A 23,199-nucleotide genomic window follows, 5' to 3' on the forward strand; every position below is an offset into this window, starting at 1 on the left:
GAAATCACTTTAACTTTCAAAGTAAAGCAACATTTTTTGTCCATTAACATAACATCAAATTGATCAGAAATACAGTGTAGACATTGTTAATGTTGTAAATGACTGTTGTAGCTGTAAACAGATGGTTTTTTTATGGAATATCTACATAGGCATAGAGGCCCATTATCAACAACCATCACTCCTGAGTTCCAAAGGCATGTTGTTTTAGCTAATCCAAGTTTATAATTTTAAAAGGCTAATTGATCATTAGAAAACACTTTTGCAATTATGTTAGCACAGCTGAAAACTGTTGTTCTGATTAAAGAAGCAATAAAACTGGCCTTCATTAGACTAGTTGAGTATCTGTAGCATCAGCATTTTGGGGTTCAATTACAGGCTTAAAATGGCCAGAAACAAAGACATGTCTTCTGAAACTCGTTAGTCTATTCTTGTTCTGAGAATTGAAGACTATTCCATGCAATAAATTGCCAAGAGCTCCAGAGTTCCTCTATGGAGATGGGAAAACCTTCCAGAAGGACAACCATCTCTGCAGCACTCCACCAGTACGGCCTTTATGGTAGGACGGACAGACGGAAGCCACTCCTCAGTAAAAGCCACATGACAGCCCGCCTGGAGTTTGCCAAAAGGCATCTAAAGACTTTCAGACCATGAGAAACAAGATTCTCTGGTCTAATGAAACCAAGATATAACTCTTTGGCCTGAATGCCAAGCATCACGTCTGGAGGACGTTTTTCAGCAGCAGGGACTGGGAGACTAGTCCATATCGAGAGAAAGACGAACGGCGCAAAGTACAGAGAACCTGCTCCAGAGCGCTCAGGACCTCAGACTGGGGCGAAGGTTCACCTTCCAACAGGACAGCGACCCTAAGCACACAGCCAAGAAAACGCAGGAGTGGCTTCAGGAAAAGTCTCTGAATGTCCTTGAGTGGCCCAGCCAGAGCCCAGACTTGAACCCGTTCAAACATCTCTGGAGAGACCTGAAAATAGCTGTGCAGTGACGCTCCCCATCCAACCTGACAGAGCTTGAGAAGATCTGCAGAGAAAGAATGGGAGAAACTCCCCAAATACAGGTGTGCCAAGCTTGTAGCATCATAACTAACATAACCAGCATATTTATTGAAAATGAAATACAGAAATATCTAATTTACATAAGTTTTCACACCCCTGAGTAAATTCAGTACATGTTAGAATCACCTTTGGCAGCGATTACAGCTTAGAGTCTTTACGGGAATATCCGGAAACCATGTATATGTCGTAAAACTAACCTTGTATGACAGCATGCCTTTACATTTTGGACAACATTTTTAAGGATATTCAGTTATGAAAACTGGTTGTTTTGCAAATGTTGAACTTATAATATGGCTACTAATACTTGGAAAGCTAAATCAAAGTCCAATTATACAGATTTGACGATATTCTTACAGAAAAATGTAATGTGAATGCGAATGTCTCCCACGATTTGCACAAATGTACCTGGGGACTTCACACTAAAAGTCTTGTAGTTCACTCATACTTCAAGTTATCCATCGGAAACTTTGCACATATACTATTGCCGTCTTGTGGACACTATCGGAATTACAACCAGAGTGATGCCTTGAACTGTGACCTTTCTCTTGCACTTTAAAGATGGTGATAGAAAAAAACTATAGTTTTTTCTTTGTATTTTCTTCTACCAGATCTATATTCTCCTAAATTCAATTCACATTTCCACAAACAAAGTGTTTTCTTTCAAATGGTCCCAGGAAATATGCATATCCTTGCTTCAGGGCCTGAGCTACAGGCAGTTAGATTTGGGTATGTCATTGAGACGAAAATTGGAAAAAAGGAGGCTATCCCTAAGACGTTTTTACGTCACCTATGACATTTCAGGAATGATAGTCTTCAACTTTTGTATTGATTTAAAAAAGGCTCCAAATAGTGTAACATGGGTAACAATCAAAAGGTGTATGCCATTTTTGTCCCATATGCGGCACCTTGAAGGGTCACAAAAAAATTGAAAGAGTAAGAAAAAAACTGCTATTGCTGTATGGACTCAATACGTGACTTTACAATAAGAGTCACATCTGCTGTTGGCCAGAAAGAAAATGTTCTACTAGAAACTGTATTGCTATTTTTAGATGACATTTAAAATAAAGAACAATCTCTCAAAGTAATGATCATTAACAGTTCAAGAAGGGAAAGCATTTACTGTAACAGTACAGTACTTTTGTTATCCAGGAAAAGGAAGCTTTCAAAGTAATTCAGTAAAGCAGAGCTCTTATTGTCTGAGCTGTTCTCTCCTTTCATTTATCTCCTGCCAACTCCCACAATCCTTTGAGGGAAACTAGGTTTTCAGGTGCAAGGCTTTGATTGTCTCTAGTCTGTCGTTTGTCTTGATTTTCCTCACCTTCACACTTCCATGGTGGAGGTTAGGAAACAGCATTTTGTCCGAGGAAAGGTGTTCCCTTAACACACTGGGTAAAACACACACCATTTTATCTCATAATGTTCTGACTGGAAGATAGTGCTCAAAATTCCATCTAGCTACAAGATTTGCTGGGGTACAGTATTTTGTCTGAAATGTACAGTACCTGGTTGCCAAACAGCAATAAGTAATAGCTTCCTTCTAGCCACTTGGGACATTTAGTAGAGTGAGTAACTGGGATGTTGTTGTTCCATGGACTACAGTTGTCTTTCAATCAGAAACTGTAATTCAGGTTACTTACTATATATATACTTGTACTTAATCTCAAAGAATGCATGTAGCAATACTGCCACCTGCTGGATATTTCACCACCCATACTTTTTTTGGTGTTCTGTATTACATTGCATCAGAAATTGATATTTAGATAGTTTGGTAAAAGACAAACATGTAAATAAAAATAATTATACAATACACTAAAACTACACTGTTTATACAGCATTGTGCATTTTTCCAAATTCTCACAGATTGTTTGTAGGATTTATTTTAGTTGCAGTCAAATTGAACAGAAAATGTCATACGGTATTGACAGAATGGCACAGGTGTTGATACATCCTGTTTGCAATAGTATTCAAATAATTAAAGGCTCATGACTATGGGTGTAATCCTAACCTGTGAACAATGAAACAAAAACATTGATATCAATGAGAGTTGTGTGTCCAATCTGTGTAAAACATGCTTGGATCTCAAATTAGGATGCAGGTCCTTTATCAGCAGGTTAATTGAAAAGGGTAAATTGTCATAATATGTGCTATGACTCAAAAGTAGCCAAATAAAACTGGTTCACTTCCGAAATCCCTTTACATTATTCTCAGTAACAAATAAACAGTGCCTTGCGAAAGTATTCGGCCCCCTTGAACTTTGCGACCTTTTGCCACATTTCAGGCTTCAAACATAAAGATATAAAACTGTATTTTTTTTGTGAAGAATCAACAACAAGTGGGACACAATCATGAAGTGGAACGACATTTATTGGATATTTCTAACTTTTTTAACAAATCAAAAACTGAAAAATTGGGCGTGCAAAATTATTCAGCCCCTTTACTTTCAGTGCAGCAAACTCTCTCCAGAAGTTCAGTGAGGATCTCTAAATGATCCAATGTTGACCTAAATGACTAATGATGATAAATACAATCCACCTGTGTGTAATCAAGTCTCCGTATAAATGCACCTGCACTGTGATAGTCTCAGAGGTCCGTTAAAAGCGCAGAGAGCATAATGAAGAACAAAGAACACACCAGGCAGGTCCGAGATACTGTTGTGAAGAAGTTTAAAGCCGGATTTGGATACAAAAAGATTTCCCAAGCTTTAAACATCCCAAGGAGCACTGTGCAAGCGATAATATTGAAATGGAAGGAGTATCAGACCACTGCAAATCTACCAAGACCTGGCCGTCCCTCTAAACTTTCAGCTCATACAAGGAGAAGACTGATCAGAGATGCAGCCAAGAGGCCCATGATCACTCTGGATGAACTGCAGAGATCTACAGCTGAGGTGGGAGACTCTGTCCATAGGACAACAATCAGTCGTATATTGCATAAATCTGGCCTTTATGGAAGAGTGGCAAGAAGAAAGCCATTTCTTAAAGATATCCATAAAAAGTGTCGTTTAAAGTTTGCCACAAGCCACCTGGGAGACACACCAAATATGTGGAAGAAGGTGCTCTGGTCAGATGAAACCAAAATTGAACTTTTTGGCAACAATGCAAAACGTTATGTTTGGCGTAAAAGCAACACAGCTGAACACACCATCCCCACTGTCAAACATGGTGGTGGCAGCATCATGGTTTGGGCCTGCTTTTCTTCAGCAGGGACAGGGAAGATGGTTAAAATTGATGGGAAGATGGATGGAGCCAAATACAGGACCATTCTGGAAGAAAACCTGATGGAGTCTGCAAAAGGCCTGAGACTGGGACGGAGATTTGTCTTCCAACAAGACAATGATCCAAAACATAAAGCAAAATCTACAATGGAATGGTTAAAAAATAAACATATCCAGGTGTTAGAATGGCCAAGTCAAAGTCCAGACCTGAATCCAATCGAGAATCTGTGGAAAGAACTGAAAACTGCTGTTCACAACTGCTCTCCATCCAACCTCACTGAGCTCGAGTTGTTTTGCAAGGAGGAATGGGAAAAAATTTCAGTCTCTCGATGTGCAAAACTGATAGACATACCCCAAGCGACTTACAGCTGTAATCGCAGCAAAAGGTGGCGCTACAAAGTATTAACTTAAGGGGGCTGAATAATTTTGCACGCCCAATTTTTCAGTTTTTGATTTGTTAAAAAAAGTTTTAAATATCCAATAAATGTCGTTCCACTTCATGATTGTGTCCCACTTGTTGTTGATTCTTCACAAAAAAATACAGTTTTATATCTTTATGTTTGAAGCCTGAAATGTGGCAAAAGGTCGCAAAGTTCAAGGGGGCCAAATACTTTCGCAAGGCACTGTACTTCTAAAGAGTGGAATGATATGAAATAAGCACACGGCAGTTTAATCCATCCTTGTGATTGCACCCATAATGTACGGTGTCCAACCCTTATCACCATGCTAACTTACGTTAAAAAAAAGGACAGTATCCTTAGAAAACACTACAAACACATACTATAAACCAATCATTGATTGGACCCACCAGTTCACGTAAATCAAACAGTGCATAGATAAGCTGCAATTACAATCCCTCCAATTATTACAGTCTGAACACTTTCTGTGGACAAAATATTGTGCATTGAGTTTGATGCCAGACAAATAGGAGGTCCGATTTGGAGTTGGGCCAATGGTGCAGCTGTGGTAATTCTTCACCCCAATTATGATGACACTTTAATTGCTAAAATCAAATGGCTTGTGTTTCTAGGATGGTAAAGCTACAGGCAGTACAAACAAAGGAAAGTTAAATTCTCTCTCAATGGGGTGAAACAACCTAAATGGTGGCGCTTTGGATTCCCCAGGTACAGTAGGGCTGCACTACGGGGGACAATCGCTGTTGTCACAAACGTCACAACAATTGCAAAATCAAGGTGAGACAGTATTCTGTACAATAAAGCAAAAGCTTCCAAAGTAGGCACATCATCTCCACATTATAAGGGTGTAGTGAGAAGGTCCCCTTTTGCAGTGAGGGAAGACAAAAACGAATTTACTAGTGCACACAAAGAAATGATATATACACGTATTGGTCCATTTCTAGAAACCTCCTAGAGCATACTGTAGTCTCCAAACAGTTCCTCGTTATTCCTGTCTTCACATCAACCATTTCAATCAAATGCAACCATGTCCACTTCCAGTGATCAGGGTGACATTCTTAAAAGGTCTTGAAAAATGTCTGATTGTGCTAAATCAGAAATAAAGGTGAGATTGAAGAGTTGGAGCCCAAGTTGTACGCTATTGGCAGTGCCATTGGAAGGAGCAGTGCTGGAGACAGATGTTCGTTTATCCATGTTCTCTTGTAATCGGCTGGTCTTTTGAGCGTAAAATAAACAATTTGAGCTGCTCACCATGACAAATCAATCCTAAACGTTAAAAAGAATAGAAAAGTCTGACGATGTAAGATTTAAATGTGTACATAGAGGACTAAGGAATTCTACAAACGTGATGTAGCCAACCTTCACTGTATATAATACAAATAAAAATGTTGGACACACAAACCTGTCCAAAACTTGAGCAGCATTTGACTGACAAACACATTTTGTTTCAAACTAACAAATAACTAAATGTAGTACTGTGTGTCCATGGTGAGTCACTGGTTAATTGGAACTGAGAAGATAAACAAAATCGCAAATCTTAGCACTTGCATTTTTTGGATTAAAAACACATTGAGTGTACAAACAAGTTGCTACATGATATACTCCACTCCATTAGGGGTTCTCTACATGTTCCATACCAGACAACTGGCAAGCTATGATCCCTGGAGAAACACTGATTAAAATATTAACTTGGTAACGGACAAAATCCTCATCAGCTAACTGTCCTATGACCTGGTTAACAATTTATGAAAGTTTTATTTCCTGGTGATTCAGGCACTGATTGAAGGTTGTTGTTGCTTTTATTTTATGTGTCCCTATGTTGTTTTGAGTTCATTCTAACTGTGAAAACACTATAGCCCTCTCACAAATAAAAACCCAATCACTATCACACCAAACTAGATCTGGAAATTGCACTTGATTCAATAATGCACTGGATGACATGAAAACTTTGCCAACTAAGGCTTAATTAACACAAGAGAAGATTGTCAAATAAAAACTGGTCCACCAGCCAATGAGGACAAACAAACACATTTGAAGTTGATGAGGTGTATAATCAAACATTCACAATGTGGTCTAACATTAGGATTTGACTCTGGATCCCCAGGCGATGGGGACTATCTCTTCTCAGTCTCCGGTGCAGTTATCTCTACCGGTGGGGTTTCCTCAGATGGGGTGTGCATATCCATGACGGGGTTGACAAAGCACTCATATTCAGAGTCCTCTGCATTCTCCTCAGCATAATCCTCGCCGTGAGCGCTTACAAAGTCGTTCTCCCACTCCAGGGCGTTGGAGTCCTCAGAGGCGGAGGCCGTACCGCTGGTCGTCTGCTTCTTGCCCGGCCGGAGTGCCGCTCGGAGTATGTCCTCCTCGGTTTTAGACCTCTCCCACGCTGGGACCACCTGGTTCATCCCTGAAGACAAGGACAATTTGATACATCTAGTTAAACATCGCATGGCCATTCAACTGGTGATTTTGAGAGGGTTGAATTCAACAATTACTGTTGTTGTTCAATGAAACTGCACAGTATGTTCAGGGAATGTATTTTTTGACATGTGACAAAACAGCCAAGGGGACACTAAAAAGACAATAAGTAATTATACAAGCCCCCACCTTCCTCGTCCTCCCACTCCAGGTCCAGTGAGGTTCCGTCATCGTTGGTGGAGCGGGTCTTGCTGTTGAAGTCCCAGCTGCTCTCCGTGTTGGGAGTGATCACATTAGTCTCAGAGGACAGCCCTGATTACACAAACACTGCCTTATCAAATCACAGGTGGTTTCAAAGAGCAAGAAGTCTCAATGGCGGCATGACCATTAACTTTCAGGGATACCGAAAGTGTTTTATCTTAAAATAGAATGTTGGTATGCACAATTTGAGAGGAACCGTTTCAAACACGGAATATAATATATAGGCTACAGAAAATGGTTGTGCTGAAATAGCAGACTCACTGCTGCTCCTGAAGGCTTCTGACATGACTTTCACATGCTGTAGGTAGACATCAAAGTCTTCACCTGAGCCATGCCTAGAACAGAGTCCAACCAGTGGAGGAGAAACAGTCAACAACTCAATTTCATGGTCATATCATCACTGACACACATGGACCTTGAGGGAGCCATTTTTACTTGGTTTATATACTCACTTTCTTGGATGGGCTGCGCCACCTTGGACTTCTGCCTTGCTTTTTTTCCGTTGTGCAAGCTGTTGCTTTGAAAAATAATTATACCTCAGAAAAACACTTCAAAAATGTAAATGTAAATAATGATCACTAGAAGATTTGTTAGTTACATGCTGACATTACCGTCTTTGTTCAAATTAAGGTGACAGATAGGCAAACACAGATGAAAAAAATGGAATTAACCAAGGGAAAAACTGTGGAATGAACAATAAAAACGCACAGCTTTGAGAAACAACCCAAATATCAAAAAATTGAAATTAATGGATGCATAGACTAATTTGAGGTTAAGAAATGGAGTGTAGACAAATGCCTTTCCCTTTTTTGTGTGAATTAACTGAGGCAAATCACTAATTCAAAGGACACTTGCCTGGGGGTACGATTTACAAATTCATATTGAGAGACATACCATCGACTACAGTTCTTTAGATTGGTGGTCAATCCTTTGTCAATTTGTGATATTATGTACTTGAAGTGGTAATAAAGACTAGTGTTTTCACAGTACCAGAATTATGGCTTCTATCCCGATACCAGGTTTAGTACCACGAACATCCAATTTTGTTTTTCTAAGTCCATAACAATGCTTAAATCACATTAGGCGACCAGTTTTGAGGTCTGGGAAAATTCTAAGAGGTTTAGATTTGAATGTAGTTACCCTTTAATTGAAGTGCTCATGCAGTTGGTATGGTTGTTTGGTTAGCGGTTTTTCTGTAGCTCACGTGATAGAGTTTGTATAACAAGCGGCCACTAGATTGATGCCAATAATCATGATTCTGCCAGGTAGGCATAAACCTTTAATTTAGAAAGGTTTTTGGGAAAGCCTTTCCATCTAAACAAAGATGCTCATTATTAGTTTCACTATTGGCTACCACACACAGACGGGCATTCTTATTGCCTCTTCAGAAAGTGGCAGAGAATACAAATCACTGATGAGTTCTGTTCAGGTCTTATGTTAAACTTTAGCTAATTAAATAATTTAATAAATGCAATACATTTAGTTGATCTCCAAACATGAGACACATAGAACGACCAATCAAACAATTCTAGTCCCAAACTTTTTGATATGTTGTATTATGGAAAAAGTACAGACGTTTTGGTGTAGTGTGCAACACTAATCGAAAGAAGCAGGGGTAGAGCCAAGGAAAAGGTGGGTGAGGTGGAACAAGGTAGTGAAGGGACGACAGGCGCACTCAATAATGGCCGCCTCACCTCCTTTAGCTTTCGCTCGCGTGCCAGCCTGGCAGCCTCACGCTGGGCAGCATTTCTAGCCTCCTCTTCTAGCCTTAACTTCTCCTCTTGTGCTAATAACTGAGCAGAAATGACAAAACAAAGAACAAAGTTGAGAACAGAAAACCAAAATTGCAAAACAATTCTGAAAAGCAAATAAAAAAAAATAAATCAACCAAAATTAAAATATAAGACTGCTGTGAGCACGTAGGCTAAGCATAAACTTATCTTAGATACTGTATCTTGCTACATGAAAGGCAGTACAAAGTTCATAAACGAGGAAGTGTAATGACCTTTGAATTGAACCTTCCATTATCTTTAAGCAAAAAAAAAAAAAAAAAGAGGTACTATGATTTCTCCAGCCCTTTCAGAGGCACTGTTCTTGTGTAAGCCTACCTCTGCTTGCAACTTATCGTCTATCAAGTTCTGCTGATCCGAAATTGCAGTATACCGGTGCTCTTTGAGGTGGATGATCTCATCTTCACTGATAGGCCTGGTATCAAAATTAAACAAACATTACCTCAAGCTCATCTTGGTTAAAGCCCTGATTAACATTATTCTTCTGATATGCATTCGTCTGTCCCCCCAAAAAGTTTCAAAAACGTACCTGGGACAGCTTTGTGGGCTCTCTGCCTGAAATTAAAATAAGACAACTTAAATACTAAAAGTGGGCAAAGAATCATCCAGAACAGGCCCACAATCATCGTGTCTTCTGTGTATCGTCAGCCAATGGCACACTTTCGGATTGTTTCAATCTAACAAATATGCTCTACATGTTCACACACTTACCTCATCACTCTCAACAAGGTTTTCAAACTGTGGGGAGAGAGAATTGCACTGTAAGTACATCATGTTTTTCCAACCAAGTGATGCATGATGAAACATGACATAGGCCTACTTCCAGAAAAATGTAAGTATCATACCTCTATTGTGTAATGTTCCCCAGTTGTACTGCTTCTAAAGTATTTGGACCTGTATGGACAGAAATTTGACAACATTGACATCCATTTTGGATGCTTTCGGTCACTGTCATTCATAGCTAGATCTTTCAACAGAAGAGACGGGCAATTGATGATGAGACTCAGATTGTTATAAAATAGTTTCTGTAGTTATCTTATGTTTCTTAGCATTCCGGAAACATTAATATGTTGAATTATAATTTGAGCTGAGATATGAAGCCATTTGTTTGCATGCAAATTGGCCATTTGAATTAATAGGACTAATATAATCTTCAATAAATACAGTACCTTTACATCCGATCTGGACCATAATTCTACCTAACAATGACTAAGACACGAGGAATCCAATATAATTATCAAAGCTACCCACAATCCCACCCCGGACAACCAGTATACAGTATCCATTCTGTCTGACAAGTACAAGTAGTATGGAGCAGCTGCTTGGAGTATTGCATCTTCATCCTATGTAATTTATTCCTTGTGAATCTGATTTCTTTTTCCATGTTCAGAGAAATTAGCCATTGAAGTCGCTTGCATTATTTACCATGCATTGTTAAAGTACCACGTTTCGCCCACTAGATGCCGCTATTACAGCTACTGTCACCACACCCTTTAATCATTTTTTGCTGGTCTCTTGTGTTGATTAAATGGATCACATCTGTTGCTTGGCAACTTTGGGTAGAAAACCAAAAACTTTTGCTCATGATGAAAAAAAAAATGTGGTCATCCTCACAATTCAAGCCAGTCTCCCAGGAAAGCAATTCAGTTTGTCCTTCTCTTAGGCTTAATTGGTGTCTAGGAAACGTGTGGTTTATTTCCATTAAGGTCTGGATTAGTTAGACCATTACTGGCGAACAAGCAAACCATTAGGATACAGCAGTAATAATGGTTTCAATGTTATGGTCTCTAATGGTCTTCAATGTTAAAAGGCCCAAACACACATTGCATAGTGTTTTGTAATGGTATTGGGTTGGGCTGTGTTTAATGGTAAATGTCACATCACATGTTATTGAAAAAAAAAAGACTGCCATGAATGGTTTATAATTGTATTATTTTATTAGGGTTGTCACAACATTTTAGTCACTAACCAATTTCTCCATCAAAGTTGTGGGCTTGTAGGATGTCTAAATGTCAGAATTGCATGATGGGGATAGCCCTCTCAGAGAGATGCCATTTGTTAGACTATTCAAGGAGAGTTGGGTTGAAGCATTAGGTTGCTGAGAGGAGGACAAACAAATGCTTTCATCGAGGACTGGCTTGGCCACACAATTTATTTTCATCATGAGCAAAAGCTATTCGTTTTCTACATAAAGTTGAAAAGAAATGAGACCAGCTAAATGGATAAATGGGTGTTGGCACAAGCCGGAACAGTGGCATCTAGTTAAAGATTAGTTCATCTGTTCTAGTTTGACCGTGCAGCCTGGAACTAAGAACAGCGGGAAACATTTCCCTAGTCAGCGCCATTATCTGTGCTACCAAGTGTGGCGCGCGCCCCCCCTCCCCCCCGGGTCTGTCTTCTGTGCGCGGCTTTGCGGCCCATCCCGTGGGTGAAAACAGAGTTGGGTGCTGTGGAATCAGTGAGGGTAACCAGAAGTGGTCTTGGTATAATTCTTTGTGTTTCTGCTGGTCAGAGGGAGAAGGCGCTCCACGTTAAACGAATAGGGCAAGAAATGTGAATTGTTTTGCACTCAAGAAAAGGGCGCCATTGAAAGGAGTGATAACTGGGGTAGCAGTAAATGTAAAGGTTGACCAATGATTCTTTGCCCAAGTGGAAGATTCCCGGTGTTTGTGACGCTCGTCGTTTGGTGCAACGCAGACAAGGTGGTGTGAGTGGTGAAACAGAAGAGTGATGGTCTGTTCTTTTGAGTTTTGATGAGTCTGTGGCAACAGTGTGTAGGGGGAGGTTCCTAGGTGTGAGAAGTGTGCAGAAGAGCATGAGACAAAGGAATGTGTAGCATTAGGGAAAGTAGTGGTATGTGTGGGTGCCCATGGTGCTGGGGATCAGAAATGTCCCGTGTGAGAGAGGCAGGTTGAGGTTTCCAGGGTTAGAGTAGTGCAGAAGTTGTCATATGCTGAGGCACTGAAGAAAGTAGAGGAAGATGGGTCAAGGGGGAAGGATATTATGTTATGTGATATTATGTTTCAGTAAGATTTAATTTTTAGCATTCATAGCAATGGTTATCAAATGTACCGCAGGGATGGAACGTAAGTCGCAGAGAATTGAGGTTGTGGTGGCAGCTGCAGAGGTACAGTATTTGGGTGTGCGAGACTTTACATCAGAAGAGTTACAGAGTGTGTTGTGGTGATGTCCCATCCTTTCAGGTTGTTGGCCTGAGGTTGGACTAAATGTACACTGCTCAAAAAAATAAAGGGGACACTTAAACAACACAATGTAACTCCAAGTCAATCACACTTCTGTGAAATCAAACTGTTCACTTAGGAAGCAACACTGATTGACAATAAATTTCACATGCTGTTGTGCAAATGGAATAGACAACAGGTGGAAATTATAGGCAATTAGCAAGACACCCCCAATAAAGGAGTGGTTCTGCAAGTGGTGACCACAGACCACTTCTCAGTTCCTATGCTTCCTGGCTGATGTTTTGGTCACTTTTGAATGTTGGCGGTGCTTTCACTCTAGTGGTAGCATGAGACGGAGTCTACAACCCACACAAGTGGCTCAGGTAGTGCAGCTCATCCAGGATGGCACATCAATGCGAGCTGTGGCAAGAAGGTTTGCTGTGTCTGTCAGCGTAGTGTCCAGAGCATGGAGGCGCTACCAGGAGACAGGCCAGTACATCAGGAGACGTGGAGGAGGCCGTAGGAGGGCAACAACCCAGCAGCATGACCGCTACCTCCGCCTTTGTGCAAGGAGGAGCAGGAGGAGCACTGCCAGAGCCCTGCAAAATGACCTCCAGCAGGCCACAAATGTGCATGTGTCTGCTCAAACGGTCAGAAACAGACTCCATAAGGGTGGTATGAGGGCCCAACATCCACAGGTGGGGGTTGTGCTTACAGCCCAACACCGTGCAGGACGTTTCGCATTTGCCAGAGAACACCAAGATTGGCAAATTCGCCACTGGCACCCTGTGCTCTTCACAGATGAAAGCAGGTTCACACTGAGCACATGTGACAGACTTGACAGTCTGGAGACGCCATGGAGAACGTTCTGCTGCCTGCAACATCCTCCAGCATGACCGGTTTGGCAGTGGGTCAGTCATGGTGTGGCATTTCTTTGGGGGGCTGCACAGCCCTCCATGTGCTCGCCAGAGGTAGCCTGACTGCCATTAGGTACCGAGATGAGATCCTCAGACCTCTTGTGAGACCATATGCTGGTGCGGTTGGCCCTGGGTTCCTCCTAATGCAAGACAATGCCAGACCTCATGTGGCTGGAGTGTGTCAGCAGTTCCTGCAAGAGGAAGGCATTGATGCTATGGACTGGCCCGCCCGTTCCCCAGACCTGAATCCAATTGAGCACATCTGGGACATAATGTCTTGCTCCATCCACCAATGCCACATTGCACCACAGACTGTCCAGGAGTTGGCGGATGCTTTAGTCCAGGTCTGGGAGGAGATCCTTCAGGAGACCATCCGCCACCTCATCAGGAGCATTCCCAGGCTTTGTCGGGAGGTCATACAGGCACGTGGAGGCCACACACACTGCTGAGCCTCATTTTGACTTGTTTTAAAGGACATTACATCAAAGTTGGATCAGCCTGTAGTGTGGTTTTCCACTTTAATTTTGAGTGTGACTCCAAATCCAGACCTCCATGGGTTGATACATTTGATTTCCATTGATCATTTGTGTGATTCTGTTGTCAGCACATTCAACTATGTAAAGAAAAAAGTATTTAATAAGAATATTTCATTCATTCAGATCTAGGATGTGTTATTTTAGTGTTCCCTTTATTTTTTTGAGCAGTGTATTTAAATAGTGGAGTAGGGTGGTGTTATTTTTGTATACATTTTTTTGTTAGGGTATTTGTTTATTTCTTTCTTTCTTTTCAAGCTAAGTATAGTTTAGTCCAAATTGGATGTTGGGTACTATGTGTTGAATATTTTGTGAACCCTATCAATAAAAAAAAGATCAAATTTGGGCACAATCAATTAGCTTAATTTCTCAATGACCAAATTCTACTTCAACAAAATAATGTTTCAGGAATGCTAATATCGGTTTCTTACCTACAGAAACAATTTCTTTACAATCTTAGATGGTGGGTGTCATGGCTTGCTGGAATGACACAGAATGGTGGTTGGTGCAGTCATGCTGTTACCAAACTTTGCATCTGCATTGTTCAAATAAATGTGTTTTTGTCAAATGTTCAGTGGAAATTGTTAAGTTGTCCTTGTGCATAGAGTTGCATAGTTTGTTTAGCTTTGCAATCATTGGTTTTTGTTTGGCATACATTTTAATGGGAAAAATCTGAGTCTCAGCATAATTCTTACCATGGAATTGCTCAGATACAGCCTGGCATCACAACTGTAACGTTATAGGCCTAACTGATATCAATAACATCAAGCCAGCAGTTTATAACCTACTCAGAAATGTGGTTTTCCTTTAAGGAAGCTGGATGCAATGAGTGTCAACAAAATATTTTTCCATATTAGTCAATTGTAATTGAATACAGGATAAAATGCACCATGCATTTACAAAGCCGTGTGTCAGTGTATGGAAAAACCCACATGAAGGGGTGGTGTGAGGAACGCTTCAGCTTGCTGCGGGAAAACCTATCTAGTTCGTAGGGAAAGGTAACGTTATATGACATGCGACTCTGGTTCGTAGCTATAATTTCGCTTTCAAAACAACTGAGAATACGAGGTGAAATCATAACGTCAGTGATCTTTAGGTCGTGAAGTCAGTTCCCAAATTGGAATTCCAGAGTTGTTTTTAACACCATTCTAAACTCGGAGATTTCCGAGTTCCCAGTTGTTTTGAACACGGCACAAGTCTTGACATCGTGGATCTTTTTTACGCTGATACTGTAATACAGTATACTTGTACCTAGCTAACCTTTGCTAGACAACGTTGGTTTAAAGGGCGTATCACTTACCCGCCTCCTCGTTGTATAATGTTTGCTTCTCTTCTGAAGATTCCAGAACAATAAGCCCAACAGTTTCCCATCGCATTCTATCAAGATATACCTTCCTTGGGTTGGGTGCTAACAAGCTACTGGCGTACTAGATATTTTCACAAATTAATGGATGGATAGCTAGCACAGGTGTACGCTCTTCGACCCGTCGCCGTTAGGCACAGGTATTAGCTAGTAGCTAGCTCATACAATTACAGGGTGACATGACAGCTAATGAGCGATCAAAGTATGGACTTTAAAGACGCATTGTATATTTATATGTACAGACGCTTGTTGCAACATCAATATTCATCAGGAAAAAAATGTGGCTAGATTGCGACAGCTGTGGCTTTCAGAATTCTCATTCAATATTTCCTCTTCCTCGCACGTGACTCATGTTTACTTAGCTACGGAGACTCATCTGGCTCAAACGACGTGGGCATGCAACAGTTCACTTCTTCGATGAGGTTTAACGGCGGTTGACATCCAAAACATGTTGCATTACCCCAACCTACTAGACTGGAGTACAACTCCCTTATACTTTGCTTGAAAACATAAATAAACAAATACCCTACCATCTAACACAACACTCACAAAAAAAAATATTAATAAAAAATAACACCACCGTACTCCACTATTTTTAGTCCTTCCTCAGGCCAACAACCTGAAAGGATGGGACACCAAGACTTAACACACCCTGAAACTCTCTCGCACACCCAAATACCTCTGCAACTGCCACCACAACCTCAATGTTCCAAGACTTACGTTCCATCCCTGAAGTACAGTTGATAACCACTGCTAGAAATGCTAAACATATAATCTTACTGAAACATAATATAACTTGTTGGCCTATCCCTCTGTAGTGGTACATGTCTACAAGTCACACCACTCCTCTCAGGATCCCTCCCCCTTGACCCATCTTCCTCTACTTCCTTTACTGCCTCAGCATATGACAACTTCTGCACTACTCTAACCCTGGAAGCCTCAACCTGCCTCTCTCACACAGGACATTTCTGATCCCCAGCACCATGGGCACCCTTAGAATTAACACATACCACTACTTTCCCCAATACTACACATTCCTTTGTCTCATGCCCTTCTGCACACTTCTCACACCTAGGAACCTCCCCCTACACACTGTTGCCACAGACTCATCAAAACTCAAAATAACAGACAATGACTCTTCTGTTTCACCAGTCTCGCCACCCTGTCTGCGTCGCACCAAACGACAAGCATCAGAAACACTGGGAATCTTCCGCTTCAGTTGGTCAACCTTTACATTTACTGCTACCCCAGTAATCACTCCTTTCAGTGGCGTCCTTTTCTTGAGAGCAAAACAATTCACATTTCTTTCCCCCATTCATTTAATGCGAAGCGCCTTATCCCTCAGACCAGCAGAAACACAAACAATTATACCAAGACCACTTCTGGTTACCCTCACTGATTCCACAGCACACAACTGTTTTCACCCACCCTGAAACCACAAATGGATCAGCCAAAAGGCAAGTGTCCACTTTTTCCAAAAACTTCACTCCTACAGTCAAAGACTCATCTTCATCCTGACCCTCGGTGCAAGCCTCGGGCTCAAGAACATCACCACACCTACCACCTCCGATACTTCTCCCTCAATCACTTAAATTTCTCCTCAAGGTGATATGTTGATCAGTCAGTCAGCAGTCGCCTGCACAAGCCTCTTGTTTCAAGAAATCAACAACTTTTGGGATGCTTATTACTTATTTTTTGTTTTCACATTGGAGGCATATATTTTGTACAACACTAAAGTAGCCCACATGTATTTTATAAAAGTGTTTGCTCCATTGACAAATGGCTCCCTCTGCGTAATTTTGGCAGGTTGCGTAGAATGTCATTCTTACCTAAAACTATGGATTTCAACACTCAATAACTATGTTTCCATGAATGTGTCCAATTATTTTTTGTTGACATTTAGAAATTTAAGAGACATTTGCCTGCTACTGTGTGTTTCCATTGAACAGTCTTGTGTCAATAAAATCTTCTAGCAAAAACCTAGTCGCAAATAAAAATCAAAATGTTTTGAATTAACATTTTGGGGAAACATGTCATTCTGTAAGTACAAAACGTTCCGCAATGTAGCAAATGTTCAAGCGAAGTGAACGCCCTCAGGTAGCCCTTGTGTGATTTTTAAATGGCGGTTGAGAACCAAAAAGTTGCATTGCCACTACCAACTGCACTGGAGTGTAAATACATTACACTTTTTTGCGACACAAAAAGGGTACAAGAAAGAAAATTACCCTGCCAACCACCACATACCACTACTTTGACCCATAAAACCTAGCGGTCAAACAAGGAAATTGTTCCAATCGTTTTTCCACCATTAATGTTTCCCATACGGGATTTTAGTAACACTCAATAAAGTCTGTTTCGTGTAGGTTTACCCTGGCATGCCATTTTGATAACCGTGGAAATCTCTCTAGGACAAGGTAATTAACAATATATTCACCTGTATATACCCCCCCCCAACAAATGAAATGCCAATTAGCTGCTAATGTGGTTATAAAAAATAACTACAAATGCCATGAGCTGGACAAGACTGCCGAATCAAGGCAAAGGTAAGAATCTCTGGATTAACTATCTAATGTTAGCTAAATGTAGTAATGACAAAATTGGCTACATTTCTTTAAGGTGGACAATTCTGTTTACTGTCTTATGTAAGTTTTAAATTGACACAATCTGTTTGCAAAGGTCTCAGCTAGAGATGACGTGCAGGATCTTGCAGGGTTTTGTCGTTTTGCATGATGCCTACTTTGATGCTAATTAGTATTTTCAAATCTGAGAGTAAATAGAGCCGAATATATTTATAAGTCCCTTGTCCGAGAGAGACTTACTGTACATGGTTATCAAAACGTCACGCTAGGGTAAACCTACATGAAACACAGGCCTTATTTGAAGTGTTTCTAAAATCCCCTATGGGAAAAATGAATGGTGGAAAAACGATTGGGACCATTTCTCTGTTTGACCGCTAGGTTTTCTGGGTATTATGACACCTCCACTGTGGGGCTCTAGCTGCCTTTTCCATTACATGTTGGTTACAATATATATATATATATATATATATATATATATATATATATATCTTAATATACAGTATATATATATATTAATCCGATTCTGCAGAGGGTAGTGCACAATGCATCACCGGGGGCAAACTACCTGCCCTCCAGGACACCTACACCACCCGATGTCACAGGAAGGCCAAAAAGATCATCAAGGACAACAACCCTGTTCACCCCGCTATTATCCAGAAGGTGAGGTCAGTACAGGTGCATCAAAGCAGGGACCGAGAGACTGAAAAACAGCTTCTATCTCAAGGCCATCAGACTGTTAAACAGCCACCACTAACATTGAGTGGCTTATGCCAACATACTGACTCAACTCCAGCCACTTTAATAATGGAAAAATGTATGGAATAAATGCATCACTAGCCACTTTAAACAATGCCACTTCATATAATGTTTACATACCCTACATTACTCATCTCTTATGTATATACTGTACTCTATACCATCTACTGCATCTTGCCATCTTGATGTAATGTATCACTAGCCACTTTAAACAATGCCACTTTTATATGTTTACATACCCTACATCACTCATCTCATATGTATATAGTGTACTCTATACAATCCACTGCATCTTGCCTATGCCATTCTATACCATCACTCATTCATATATTATTTTATGTACATATTCTTATTCATTTACACTCGTGTGTATAAGGTAATTGTTGTGAAATTGTTAAGTTAGATTACTCTTTGGATATTACTGCGTTGTCGGAACTAGAAGCACAAGCATTTCGCTACACTCTCATTAACATCAAATAAAATTTGATTTGATGTTTGACAGAAAAGGAATGTCCTCACTGGCGCAGCTCCCTTGACACTATGCTGAGCCCTTAAATTCAAGTGGATTAAAATCTGATAATCCGAGTTACTGCAACACTTTATTTCACGGGGAGCAAATCCCATTTCACACTATGGAGCGTGCGACGCACCAGACTATGAGCCAGGTAGAGGTACTTCTTTATCCCCCCCGTCCCCTCTTACCGTTCCACTACCGCTACTCAACCTCAACTGCACGTAGCACTACTATACAAACATAAACACACACACCTGCTCCAGACAGCAAAGTGACAAGGTTCTTCATGAAAAGTTGATTTTACCTGGAGACTGTGGCTATTGTTCCTTTGACTCATAGGCACTCACAGGTAGGCCTCGCTGTAAGGTAGACAACCAGGTATCTGGCAGGAAGGATGGAAAGACCATATTGGACAGGCATGTCATAAGCAATGGGGAAGATCTCAATTGCATACTCCTCACGTCCTCTCTCCTCGCCTCTCTCAAACCCATTGGATGAGAAAGCCAGAGGTCCCGCCCCTCTGACCTCCTCCAATGGGTTTTGAGAAGGAGACAAGGAAAGAGGACATAAGGATTATGCCATTGGGAGAATCGCAATTGCATACTTGCGTCCTCTTTCCTCACCTCCTTGTTAACACTGATTGGTGGAGGTCAGAGGGGAGGAATCTCTGACTTTTTAATCGAATGGGTTTTGAGAAGGAGAGAGGATGCGAGGAGTATGCAGTTGAGATTCTCCCATAAAGCTCTTCCCATCACTATTAATCTTTAGGTACAGGTAACAGGCCAAAATAATGGAAACACTTCAGTGAATGAGTGATACAAAGTATATTGAAAGCAGGTGCATCCACACAAGTGTGGTTCCTGAGTTAATTAACAACCCATCATGCTTAGGGTTATGTATAAAAATGCTGGACAGGCCATTATTTTGGCTACCATGGCTATGCCCCCATAGGATGACAATGCCCCCATCCACAGGGCACGAGTGGTCACTGAATTATTTGATGAGCATGAAAACAATGTAAACTATATGCCATGTTCATCTGTCACCAATCTCAACCCAACTGAAAGCTTATGGGAAATTCTGGAGTGGCGCAGAGAGCGTTTTCCACCACCATTGTAGAATAATAGTGAAGACATCAAAACTATGAAATAACACATATGGAATCATGTAGTAACCAAAAAAGCATTCTGGCATTCTCTCAACCATCTTCACCTGGAATGCTTTTCCAACATTCTTGAAGGAGTTCACACATATAGCTGAGCACTTGTTGGCTGCTTTTCCTTCACTCTGCGGTCCAACTCATCCTAAACCATCTCAATTGGGTTGAAGTTGGGTGATTGTGGAGGCCAGGTCATCTGATGGCCAAATAGCCCTTACACAGCCTGGAGATGTGTTGGGTCATTGTCCTGTTGAAAAACAAATTATAGTCCCACTAAATGCAAACCAGATGTGATGGCATATCACTGCAGAATGCTGTGGTAGACATGCTGGTTAAGTGGACCTTGAACTGTAAATAAATCACTGACAGTGTCAATAGCAAAGCACCGTCACACCTCCTCCTCCATGCTTCATGGTGGGAACCACATCTGTTCACCTACTCTGCGTCTCACAAAGACACGGCGGTTGAAACCAAAAATCACACATTTGGACTCATCAGACCAAAGGACAGATTTCCACCGGTCTAATGTCCATTGCTTGTGTTTCTTGGCCCAAGCAAGTCTCTTCCTATTGGTGTCCTTTAGTAGTGATTTCTTAGCAGCAATTCGACCATGCAGGCCTGATTCACGCAGTCTCCTCTGAAAAGTTGATGTTGAGATGTGTCTGTCACTTGAACTCTGTGAAGCATTTATTTGGGCTGCAATTTCTGAGGCTGGTAACTCTAATGAACTTGGATCTTCCTTTCCTGTGGCGGTCCTCATGAGAGACAGTTTCATAATAGTGCTTGATGGTTTTTGCAACTGCACTTGAAGAAACTCCAAGTTCTTGAAATGTTCTGGATTGACTGACCTATGTCTTAAAGTAATGGTGGACTGTCGTTTCTCTTTGCTTATTTGAGCTGTTCTTGCCATAATCTGGACTTGGTATTTTACCAAATAGAGCTATCTTCTGTATACCACCCCTACCTTGTCACAACACAACTGGCTCAAACACATTAAGAAGGAAATAAATTCCACAAATGTACTTTTAACAAGACACACCTGTTAATTGAAATGCATTCCAGGTGACTACCTCAGAGTGTGCAAAGCTGTCATCAAGGCAAAGGGTGACTACCTTTAAAGATTATCAAATATAAAATATATTTTGATTTGTTTAACACTACATGATTCCATATGTGTTATTTCATAGTGTTGATGTCTTCACTATTATTTTACAATGTAGAAAATAGTCAAAACAAAGGAAAACCCTTGAATGAGTAGGTGTGTCCAAACATTTGATTGGTACTATATACATAGTCAATAGCCCATTCTTCCATGTGGGTTCTCTACACAATCTGGGTAGAGTCTAAACTGTAGGCTTTTAAGGCAGCCACCATGTCTGTCCTCAAGAGGGCATGGTTTATTCTTTTTTACAGGGGTCGTAAGTATAAAGCTCAAAGTAGAAAATGGGTGGTAAGTGCTAAGAGTATATTAGTAGTACTACTTCTTATCCTGTCAGGTATTTAGAGATTTGTTGCTGTCCTAACTGGCTAGGAATGCATGTGTTACAGAACGGATGGAAGGAGATAGGACTAGGTGGAATAGACATCCAGATCCAGGATGTAACTTTCTACCTTTACAAATCAAAAGCTACCTTTCTACCTTTACAAATCAAAAGCTACCTTTCTACCTTTACAAATCAAAAGCTACCTTTCTACCTTTACAAATCAAAAGCTACCTTTCTACCTTTACAAATCAAAAGCTACCTTTCTACCTTTACAAATCACAAGCTACCTTTCTACCTTTACAAATCAAAAGCTACCTTTCTACCTTTACAAATCAAAAGCTACCTTTCTACCTTTACAAATCAAAAGCTACCTTTCTCATAACTTCATATTCTCAACCTGTGTATTTACTGAAAATGTAATTAGTGTAAAGCACTCTTGTTATAGCATTCCCTCTCTGAATGTGACAGATTATGAAAGCTAGCTATCTCCCTCTATCTTAAAGCTATTTCTTGTATTTATCTCCCTCATGGTATTGAATGATGCTGCGAGTCCAGTACGCATAGGCCTATTGTTTATTTTTTTTGTGTGTGTGTGTGTGTTTTTAATTCTCAAAGCAATGCAGAAAATCCAAGAAAATCCCATGGACATCCTCAAGTATCCCCCCCATCCACCGACTTACCTCCGCAGCTTCCCTCCTTCCTCTCACAATGGTGTCTGACATCATCATGGAAAACTGAAAGATGAGCCAAGACAGATTTTCCATGATGCTAGTGAGTTAACAAAACAAAAATCACTGCTGTCCCAATTTTTACACAGTACCATGTAGAGGATATACTGCCAATGAGTGGTTCTCCATTCAAATAAGTCAAATAAAGTGAACATATTATGATAAATGGCTATGGTGATTATACAGCACATCTCAAATGACCTTCGTTATCTTAGGGTTAACAAAATGGAAAATAGTGAAGTTGAGGTTAAAAGGAAATCTGCTGTTTGTAGGCCATCTTGTCAGTAATAGTTAATGAGATCACACACACACACACACACACACACACTACAGGAAGTGACTTTACACCACAAATAGTAGCAGTAATTGACATCTAATAAATGCTCCCCTTCAACATGTCTCTAGAGTACTTTACTAATTTCCCATTTCCTCACACTGACGTTGGAGTCACCTCAACCATATGCGTGCTGGAGCCTGCAGGGCTTCATAGTGTCATAAAGAAATCACTCTGCAGCCCAGAGGAGTGACATTGTAGAGTAACCTTTAAAATATACTGAACAAAAAATATAAACGCAACATGCAACAATTTAATAGATTTTACTGAGTTACAGTTCATATAAAAAAATAAGTTATTTGAAAAAAATTCATTAGGCCCTAATCTGTGGATTTCACATGACTGGGCAGGGGTACAGCCATGGGTGGGCCTTGGAGAGCAAGGGGGAGCCAGGCCTTTGTTTTTCCCAACAAAAGCCCCCCCCCCAGACGATCCCACTGCTGCTCGATCATCCTATTTTTCCAACTTAATTGAGGAAAAT

General features: G+C 40.7%; 1 protein-coding gene across 3 annotated transcripts; it reads right to left on the reverse strand.

Moving 5' to 3' along the window:
* Window positions 1–2,927: 2,927 nt before the first annotated feature.
* On the reverse strand, window positions 2,928–15,497 carry LOC139366339 (AP-1 complex-associated regulatory protein-like). Of its 3 annotated transcripts, XR_011626745.1 has the most exons (11): window positions 15,102–15,497; window positions 10,015–10,063; window positions 9,881–9,907; window positions 9,699–9,724; window positions 9,488–9,584; window positions 9,074–9,172; window positions 7,832–7,890; window positions 7,641–7,714; window positions 7,308–7,430; window positions 5,114–7,107; window positions 2,928–3,292 (listed from the first exon to the last, which is right to left on the reverse strand). XR_011626745.1 is itself a non-coding variant. In XM_071103706.1 (10 exons), exons 1-10 carry the CDS (start codon window positions 15,170–15,172, stop codon window positions 6,812–6,814), a joined length of 921 nt encoding a protein of 306 aa, XP_070959807.1. In that variant the 5' UTR covers window positions 15,173–15,493; the 3' UTR covers window positions 2,933–6,811. The 3 variants fall into 3 exon arrangements, 2 of the variants coding, with proteins under 2 accessions (XP_070959807.1, XP_070959806.1); XM_071103706.1 differs by having other exon boundaries at window positions 2,933–7,107; window positions 15,102–15,493; XM_071103705.1 differs by lacking the exon at window positions 2,928–3,292 and having other exon boundaries at window positions 4,938–7,107; window positions 7,832–7,896; window positions 15,102–15,479.
* Window positions 15,498–23,199: the final 7,702 nt, after the last annotated feature.

Source organism: Oncorhynchus clarkii, chromosome 14, assembly GCF_045791955.1.
Source record: "Oncorhynchus clarkii lewisi isolate Uvic-CL-2024 chromosome 14, UVic_Ocla_1.0, whole genome shotgun sequence".
NCBI lineage: Eukaryota > Metazoa > Chordata > Actinopteri > Salmoniformes > Salmonidae > Oncorhynchus > Oncorhynchus clarkii.

Bases quoted from the DNA above. Each gene is read 5' to 3' on its own strand.
- LOC139366339 (XM_071103705.1), bottom strand. From the start codon at position 15,172: ATGGGAAACTGTTGGGCTTATTGTTCTGGAATCTTCAGAAGAGAAGCA. The intron at 9,725-9,880 runs GTAAGTGTGTGA...TTTTAATTTCAG, and splicing joins ACCTTGTTGAGAGTGATGAG to GCAGAGAGCCCACAAAGCTG. The intron at 7,897-9,073 runs GTGAGGCGGCCA...TATTTTTCAAAG, and splicing joins GCGAGCGAAAGCTAAAGGAG to CAACAGCTTGCACAACGGAA.